At 40.3% G+C, this 10,110-nt stretch overlaps 1 protein-coding gene across 1 annotated transcript in view; it reads left to right on the forward strand.

Annotated features, from left to right (window-relative positions):
• Positions 1–4,409: 4,409 nt before the first annotated feature.
• Positions 4,410–10,110, forward strand: part of LOC103478642 (transcriptional repressor scratch 1-like) — a 12,987-nt gene continuing 7,286 nt past the window's right edge. Inside the window, exon 1 of the mRNA XM_008432616.2 lies at positions 4,410–5,347. Within this exon, the coding sequence (XP_008430838.1) occupies positions 5,233–5,347 (115 nt within the window). The 5' untranslated portion in view covers positions 4,410–5,232. The remainder of the gene's footprint in view (positions 5,348–10,110) is intronic.

Raw genomic sequence — 10,110 nt, forward strand, 5'->3', positions numbered from 1 at the left:
ACAGATCTGCTCAAACTAAAAAAAAAAAAAGAAAAAGAAAGTTCCGTGTACAGTATGAGGGCACCATAAATGTAAAGCTGAAAACAAAATCAACGTTAATGTGAAACGCTTGGCTTACATGTCTTTTGAAGGACGTGTCTAAGCTCATCCATAATGCTGTGATTCACAGGTTTTCCTCAGTTGCTTCGTTGCATTTCTCAGATCAGAACTGAAGTTCAATCAGTTCAGTCTTCAAATCATTGTGTCACTTGTGCTCATTTCTTTGAACAGTTTGCAAATGCTTTTGTACATATGATTATGTCCAATTCGCCGCTATTTCCTATATTATCAATTGCTTATGTCATGTTGATCAAAATGTATTTTTATGGGTCTTAATAGTCTTGATCTCAACAACATTTAAGAATACGTTAATTGCATTGTCTACATATAATATATTTAAAAGATATAGCAAACTTTGTTTCCTCTTCAGTGGCGGCATCCACACCAAAGAGTGGTGTTGCAGTGTGACCTGTTAGTTCAGATGTTGTTGTTGACAGACTGGGAAAAAAAATTAAAAAAATTGAACATTTAAATTCCTCACTGACAAGCAACCAGTAAACGTTCCTCCAGCTGAACATGTACAGGTTTTCATCAGCAACTAGTTTCTCAGAATACCTACTAAAAATGTGGAACCTCATAAAAACAAAGTCATGAAAACCTTAGAATTTTGCTGCAAAACATAGCAGATAGAAAGATCGAATCTAGACAGACAGACTTTTCATTACACATTTTCTCACAAGTACAAAAAAAAGTCTAGCATGTGTCCCCAAAATAAAATGTGGTGATACTGAAGTGTGATGATGACAGCATCTGAGACTTTCCTATTTTGGCTTCCGTTCGCACTCATGTGTGCTGCAGCAAAACGTTGTTACTTTTATCTTTGGAGATTGCACTCAAATGCTCCATTTGATGCAGAAACCCTCAGAGACATGCTCTCATTTTCAACACGAAGAAAATTATTTTCAAAAATGCCAAATGTCAAGTTTTATATAGTCAATATTTAAAATCAGAACGGTTTGTCAAATAAAAAGTGTGGAAAAAAAAAAGAAACAGAATGTTCCGGGTTGCCATCCACTGCTTTCAAATCTCTAATATACATAAACGTGTCTGATGTCTGTGCATTCTCATATTTTTACTGACTATGTGCGATTTCTCTCCACATGTATGGCTGTTGGGCTGTAAATGTGAATCCACACAGGCTGTAATGATGATGAAATATGTTGTTAATGTTGGGGGTTATCTTAGTCAACTGGCAGTGGCTGTAAAGGCATTTGTGTGTTGCGCGTCGAGCCAGTTGTGCGTGTTTGTGCGTTTAATTGGACCTCCCTGAGCCAGTCTCCAGGTGACGGGACTCATCTGCTCTTCTCCTGATTAAGAACAACAGATGGACGGGTAGGAACACACACACACACACACACACACACACACACACACACACACACACGCACGCACGCACGCACGCACACACGCACNGCACGCACGCACACACGCACGCACACACACACACACACACACACACAAGCAAATCTCTCCCAGTCATGATGTATCATGGAAAACATTGAACACACATATTCTACCTGTCATGTTGGCTATAATCTATAGAAACATGGAAAGTGGAACAGTGAAGCATCTTGACTTCAACAAAACGTTGCACACAAATCCTCTGCTGCCAGATATCGATGCATCAGATTTGCGTCATTCAAACAGCGGCTCGGTTAGCTCGTCTTTATCATCATCATCACCTTTCTCATCTTCCCTTCCGACTAAATAAACTCACCTCCGTCTCTCTGCTGTCCGTCTCCGTCTGCCGCCTTGGCAAAGATTATGGTTATTTATTTCAACGCTGAAGCAGCAGATTAAAAACAAACTAAAAAGTCCCCCCCCCCCCTGAGACAGATGAGGCTGAAGCATGTAAAACAACCTACAAGCAACATATGTTTCTATTTCCACTGCAAGTTGTCATTGCAGAGGGTGTAGCACTGCTATGAAGCTCCAAGAGTTTTCATAACATTGACGCACAAAATAACGTATATAAAATTGAGCACATGAGCACAATATGCAATATCAATGTGTGTGAAAAGCCAAGTTATCAATTAACTTTGAATGTGTTTGTGGCAGACTTCAGCGATCATTTAAAACACATTCATGCAACATTTTGTATGAATATCATTTTTTTTCAGTTTAACGTTTTATGAGCCATTCCTGAATCATTTTTGTTTGCCAGAACTTTGAAGTAAGAATTAGGAAAGAGGTGTTGTGCAAATATTTGAGCGGCCTCAGGGATTTGAGCTTGCACATAGCTTGCATAGCTCACAGAGCTCAGTCAGCTTGTTAAGACTAGACGTTGTACACAGTCATCACACAGAAAGGACAGATGCTGCAGATTTCAAAGTTTCACAAGTACTCAAACCTTGTCGCTGCAAGCAGCAGCAGCAGCAGGGGCTCCTTTAGGAAAGAAAGATCCCCTTTTGGTCTGAAGATGTAAATAATTTGGAGCAAAGAGGGAAATGCAAATATCATTTAATAGCAGTTGGTTCACATTATCTTAGTTAAAGAATTTGTTGACATAAACTGAGGTCTAGAAGATACCGAGGAAACCTTCAGGGAATATTTCAGCAAATTGCTATAAAGTGCTTATTTGGGAGAACTTTCTTTTAGCAATTCACTAAAAAGTGCCTATTTAGTGTAACTTACTTCTAGGAAGCTTCACGCAGACTCCAGAGTTGCAGTGCTCCAGTCTGTCAGGTGGCTACATCTGCAATAATATGACATATCGGTCATATAAAGAATGTTGTTTTCTGTACAATTGCACTGATATTCAATGTCAGAGCATCAAACGGAGCCTCATGTATTTTGGTAATAAGACATCCAGTGCTCTGATGGCCTTTAAAAAAACTTTCTGGCTCTGATAATAAAGATTTAGACTTAAAATTATTTTCATTCAATAAAGTTTATTTTCAATTTAAAATAAGAGGTAAAAAAAATACTAGAACAAACGGAGTATGTGTTCTGAAAATTTATTTTTTCTGTTTTTTAAAAAAAAAATCATTAATAATAAATTAAGATGTTGAAAATAACTTCTAACCTTCTCAATGATTGATGCAAAAGCTGGCTGGTGACCATCTACATCATTGTCTTTTTTAGAGGATTTAGTTGAGCTCTTGCTCATGTTTTTGGACTATGGGAGGAAGTCGGAGTACCCAGAGAGATCCCCTTCATTAGAAACCATGATCAATGTTCCTCCAGCAGCAACTCATATGATACAAGTGTTTGTAAAATGGCATGACTGCAAAAATCTAACGCAGCAGCAGTAAAATTCAAGTAGTAAAATATTTCATAGCAGTGTGTGTCGTATTGGGCATAATGTTTGATGGCGTTAACCTTGTGTGTACTGGTGGGTCCAAAGAAAGACAAACTTAGCAAAACTTGCCCAATGCTTTTCTTTTCTTTCTTTCTTTCTCTTTCTTTCTGTTTAAATTAAAGTTAATCCATATGGGTGCATGCTGTAAATTAAGCCTAATTGAATACAAACGCATCACATTTTCATTCCCATTTTACAGCACGTCAGTCTCAACAGGGAACAGAAAAGTTGAAGAGAACAGTAACTCTGAAAAAGTTCATTCAGTTTTACGTGACATTACATTTGTTTTTCCCCACATAAAAATCAGAAATAGTTGCAAGTGAACCCAGTGTGACCCTGGAGCTGATATATCCTACCTCCATATTAATCCGGTGGTTAGGCTACTGTAAAACACTCCATTTGGTCTACTCCCTTTTTGCCTTCAGGGCTACATTAATGATAATTACTAAGCTCTCAGCATGCCAGTTAATATCCCCCTTTAAAATCCTTGTCATCACAGAAAAAAAGGAAAAAGAAATAACTAGAAATAAGCTTAGTAGTAAAAAAAAAAGAAGTATGAGTCCCACAAAAATTATGAACAATGGAACAATCTTTAAAGAGCATGTTTCACGTTGAGATAGCTAAATCAAGTCGACGAATGCTTGAAAAAAATAATTTCCATTCTTATCTCCACAAAACATGGCGTCTTGCCTCTCTCTCTCTCTCTCTCTCTCTCTCTCTCTCTCTCTCTCTCTCTCTCTCACACACACACACACACACACACACACAATGAAGAGAAGGAGAGCGAAGGAGAGTGAAAGACAGAGAAAGAAAGAGAAAGAGGGGGTGATAACAGCTTCAATAAATCATCCGGGCCAGTCGCCGCTCCCAGGGGATGCGGGATGGATTAAATTAAGCACTCTCTCCACCCTCGTGTCTATCCATCCGTCCATCTCTCTCTCTCTCTCTCTCTCTCTCTCTCTCTCTCTCTCTCTCTCTCTCTCTCTCTCTCTCTCCCTCTGTCCGTATAAATGCCAACAGCTGATCGCGAGACGGCACACTCGCGGGAACAGCTCGAAGCAGCAGAAAGAGAGAGGCGAGGGGAAGAGAGTGAAGAGAGAGGGATCCAGAGAGAGAAAGAGGGGGATCTGTTGATTCATCGGAGTCCCTTTTTGAACAATTTTTTTTGACTTAAAGGGATATAAAGGACTTTTTTTTTCGTTAAAGGGAATTTTTTTATACATAAAAGCACTCTAAGTTATTATTACATATTTTTTAAACCTCTGATTTTCTTCGCATCCCTCCCTCGTCCTTCCCCTCTTCCTCCTCCATTTCTTTTTTTAGAGAGGCCCGGGCTTTGCGAGGTGTCTTCCATCGCCTTTTTTATATTCATTTTTTTTATTTTATTATTGTTCGAGAGCCTTCAGTCTTCCGTTTGTCCGCGAGCGCAAAAAGCACGAGGCACCCCCCCTCCTCCTCCTCCTCCTCCTCCTCCTTCTCCTCCTACTCCTCCTCCTCTTCCTCCCTACGGTGGGAGCTGTCCGGTGCTGAAGTTGCATTTCCTCCCATTCCTGCAAGAGGACTGGACCGGGCCAGGCAGGGACACTCAAGCAGAACAATAACTCTTTTTGACCGGATAATTCGGCAGCTCGGCTCCCGCCACCACCTGAAGACAATCGGTCCCTCTGCTCGGCGTGTTGACGGACGGACGGGATCGCCACGCTGGCCAGGCCGTCGGCGAGGGGCTTTACATCCGCGAGAGTGTGCGCGCGTGTGTGTGTCGCTGCGTCCGCGTGTACGTTGTGTTTGTGGGAGCGTGCGTGCTCGCGTGCGTGCCGGTGTCTCTCACCATCATGCCAAGGTCTTTCCTGGTGAAAAAGGTGAAACTGGATGATTTCTCCACCGGGGCGGAGTTGGAACACGCCTACCGGCACAGGACAGACCTCAGCCTGCGGCTGCATGACAAAGGTAGGTCAGGCTGCCTACACAGCGCGGGACTACAGGTGTCTCAGATACAGATCGATCCCAGTGAGGAGGAGGAGGAGGAGAGGGATGCAGTCAGGAGAGGAGGGGGTTATGTTTCTGCAATAAGGCTGGTCTATAATGCATGAGACAAAGAGGTGGATTTACCTGTTGGGTCTTGAAGAATCTTTACCAGAGCCTTACACATATCAGAGCTGCGGGTTAAAAGAAGCAACAATTCACGCACAGACCAACACTAAGTCAGATAGAAAGTTTATCTAAGCTACAAGCATGGTATTATAACCAGTATGGGCAAAACTGGCTGGTACGCAGCGCCATGCACAACAAACTGCATCAACTTTCTCAGCAGCTCGAACTACAGCAGCTTTAAAAACTCCTGCCTGGTTTTATTAAGCCCCTGAAGAAGGATCTCTCTTTCTGCGAGACACTTTAACAGCAGAGGAAATAACGTTGTGACAATTCATATTTCTTTACAAAAAAAAAAAAAAAAAGATGGTTTTATTAAACGTGTTCTTGTTTTTAGCTTGTTTATTTTTTATCAGCTTATTTGAGTCAGATTTCTTAATAAGTACTTGCTTTCTCGCTGTGTTTGTATTTTTTTTGTTTGTTTTATTAAAACAGGTCTCTTGTATATGGGATTTTGGATCTCAGTGAGATAATCTGTATAAATCATAGTTAAGTAATAACAAAGACAACAACCAGAGTGATCAATTTTAAGGGATGCAAGGCTGTGCAAACCTATCCTAGAAGAGCACAGAGAAACCTCTACAGGCAGGTCGATCCTTGATTGCAGTCGACCATAAAACATGACAAATCTGGACGTCTTCTTGTGTCTCCTGGGAGCTCGGCCTTCCCTGGTGACAGGAGCACAAGTGCAGTTTGCATTGCCCTGAAAGAGGCACTTCCACAAAGTTTTTTACAGAGATGGACTAATGGGAAAGGCCATTCAGAGTATAGAGTCAGCACAGCAAAACCTAAAGCCAAAACATTTCTTTTCAGTTCTAGTTTTAAATACTGTATTTGTCCCTGGGAGGGTAGCTGAAGGCACACAGAGCAGCTATCGGCAAACACCTCAGCAAACTGCACAGCAGCGCTGTTTGTGTAAAACCTCAGGCAGAGAATCAGATGGAAATTTACCAGCTGTAAACAAATTAACAAAGGCAAATATGGACAGGTTGAGTGGCTATAAACGGAAAAGTTAATTATGGGAACAGCAGATTGTTAAATCTGTTGTGTGTGTGTGTGTGTGTGTGTGTGTGTGTATACGCAGGCGTTCTTGTATGGTGTCTCGAATGAGGGTGTCAGTCTGTGTGAGGGTGGCGATGGGGAAGCAGAAGTGTTATGATGTCATGTATAGGTAGGCGGGGGAATGAGTGATGTTATACCAGGAGGCATCCAGAAGTGTAACGCAAGACTGAATAAAGTAAATAAGAAGATGCTGCAACTCAGCAAGGTTAAAACTGTAGAACTAAATAATAATTTGGATAGGGGGAAGCAAATTTTAGGGGAGGCTATTGCCCATTATACCCCCCCTTAGTTTCACCACTGGCCCCAACATGCATTAGTTAGTAATCTGTTTAGAGAAATCCCCACCAGAGCTGGACTTTCAGAGACGCCATGACTCAGTCATCTAATCTAATGTCCCATTTGTTGCTGCTTTTAACACATCGTTTGTGAGAATACATCATTTATTTTTTATTGCTTCAGTTTAAACAAAATGCACCTTTTTTTTTTTTTTTACAAACAGATACGTTAATGGAGAACTTCTCAATGTGTCTCTCCTTGCCTGTCGGTGGTCATAATGTTATGCCTGGTGGGAGGGTGTGTAGCCAGAGTAATGGGTTTTTACTGCATTCATCTCATCTAGTGGGACATTTTGTAATATCATCATCTTCATGTCATGTTTTTATAGCTGGCCACACTTTCAGTCTGGTTCTTTTTCAAACCCTTCAATAAGGTGGGTGTTGTAGTGGGACAGCCTGTAATCAATTATTAGGGAACGACTTCAGACAGCACAGAGTTATCGCATGGTCATTAACACTTACTTATGTCTCATTCCCTCAATCAGCTATTGAAAATATATCAAAGTTAGATGACACAGCAGCCTGTAAGAGATTTAAGCTCCACAGGACTGGGAGAGATGAGAGGAGCAGGTGGACAGCAGAAAACATGGAGAACTCGTCAGCTGAAGCGTTTTTTTTCCTGCAAAATGTAAGACATTCTTCACTGGATTTGATCCTGTAGCATATTTGTTCTCCTCTTGGAGTTGGTCTGCGTAAAGGTCACTTGTGAAATTAACTCAATCAAGAGCTTCTCGCACGCTTCGCTAATCCTTCCTAATGCTCAGCTGGGACCTTCTTGCTCCCACGCAGAATAATAAGTAACGACAAAAAAAAAAAAAAAAAAAAAGATAAAGAGAGCCGACGTGCTTTTACTTTCCCGCTTCTGTGAAAGAAAAAATGCACCATTGTCAGACGTGCTCGGATGGAGACGCAACAGAATCACCTCTTTGGTGTCCTGGAGGTTGCAGAAAACGAACAGATAAAAAAGAAAAAAACAGGGCATTTTATTCACGTTTGAATCTGTTTGATTTCCACCTCAGACACACTGATACACTACACAACAGGTGCAATATGAACAGCTTAACCAGCAATTTGGTAGCTTACATTTAACCATGTAACGAGCTTCTCCAAAGCCTCTGCTGTTATCAGACAAGCTTGTATATTAAACTGACCTTACCGGAGGCTGATCCTCTGACACGCTCTACACCGTTTCCGTGCACCAGGTGTTACTGCTCTATTTTTGCAATGTTGGCAGATTTTTTTTTTTTTTTTTTGCACGCTGGTTTTCTCGCTCTGGATGATTCACTCTCTACCTGCAACAGCTACCATAATATTAAACTGTCACATAAGGACAACATTTTAAAAGGGAGAATTGACGTAACCTTTTTTTATTTTTATTTAACCGGGTAAGGCACAACAACTTAAATAAATGTCAGAAAATGCAGATTTTTTCAATATCACTCTGCTTACTGAATGGTTTTAAAAAGTGTGACCTAGTTTTGTGATTTTTTTTTTCCCCATTCATGTGTAATTCCCTAGTCTTTTGCAGCCATGTAAATATTGCATCCAAGGAGATGCAATTCTAGGAAAGGCATTTATTTAACAATTTTACAAAGAATGTCTGAAGCAGAAACATTTACTTGACATTTACAGCCCGTTTCCCAGATAAGTCCTAACTCTCTTTTGGAGGTAAAAAGCAGAAATGCTGTTTACAAAAATGAGACATTTGGCAGTAAATGTACTGAATCTTGTTGTAAACGTTTGGCCTAATCATCACATTTCAGCTTCTTAACAAATCTGGCCTTTGCTACAATCATGACAGTGAAGCTGATTATTTTGAACTATATGAAAACTGCAAACCTACCCTCATACCTTAAGAGTGTGCGACGCAGAATAAACAGCTTTATTTCCAGCTGGGAATCAATGACAGATTGTTGCACGCCAACGCTCATGCTCCATGCCGCCAATCCTGTGCTTCTAAAGCAAAAAAACGGCTTTTTAATGTCGAGGTTAACAAGCCTAACAACCTGCCTGGTTTGACACTGGAGTGCTTTCTGTAACGCAGTCTGTCTCAGCCACCTTTTGTCTCCAGTCTCTTACCTCTGATTTTAGCAGCTCAAAGCAGCTTCTTCAAACATCCCCACTACAGAGGGCCATTTTAGGAAAACTTTCGGTCTGAACATGACGCCTTTTAGACTCATTATTTATATTTATACCCCATCCGCGTTCTGCCTCGGTGTAAGCGTCGTCAGTGTGTATTCTCACGGGACTGCAAACTGCTGTTATTATATGCAAACAGATATGTTTGCCACATGGGATTTGTTGCTTCTGTCTGCCGTTCCTGCTCCTCCCTGAGACTCAAACAAAAACTGAACTTTTTTTTTTTTTTTTTTTACAACCATATAACCTACAGAACACCTAAACCAACAATTGAACAAGCATTACATTTTGATGAGTGCCGTCACCAAAATAAATAGACATCATTAAAGGAATAAGAAATCCTTATGGTTTTATCAGGATTACATTGACCGAATATGACTGCACTGATTGAGTTTTTATGAATTTGTCTTTAGTTTAGATATTTTAAGGAACGACTTTAAGTAAGTGTGGCACATAAGAGGTAGAAGTTCAACAATGGGCGACATCACAACTAATGTTCAGTTTTACTGGATGTTTGTAGACATTGATGTGTAGAGAAACCTGAAGGGGAAGCTTGGATCATCACTGAAGCAGACCCAATCATGAGAGCATAAAGTGGATCTAGATGAGAGTTATATTGTTTATGTGGAATTTCCAATTACTAAAAAAAACGTGTAGTGAGAGTAGATTCATGAGTGTAACTTAAATCTGTCTAAAAATAAATTCCCACATCTAGAAGTTTTACACATTTTCTCACCTTACAGTAAAATCTTTTAGTGGGATTGAATGTGTTAGAGTAGAGGATAATTTGAAAAGGGTGATTCACGTTTTCTTTTTTCTTTTTTTTTTTTTTTTACGAAGACAGTGTGGTATAAATTTAAACAATCTTTTTTCTAGTCCTCCTTAATAAAACTGAATGTGAATAAATGCCCACATAAGCTGTGTAATTAATAAACAGAGACATCTGTTCTGTCAAGGCTACAAAGGTTTAATGTCAAATCAGCTGAAATGGGTAACTTCCACACAGTTTACATTGTGTATATATAT

This window comes from Poecilia reticulata, linkage group LG16 (assembly GCF_000633615.1).
Source record: "Poecilia reticulata strain Guanapo linkage group LG16, Guppy_female_1.0+MT, whole genome shotgun sequence".
Taxonomy (NCBI): domain Eukaryota; kingdom Metazoa; phylum Chordata; class Actinopteri; order Cyprinodontiformes; family Poeciliidae; genus Poecilia; species Poecilia reticulata.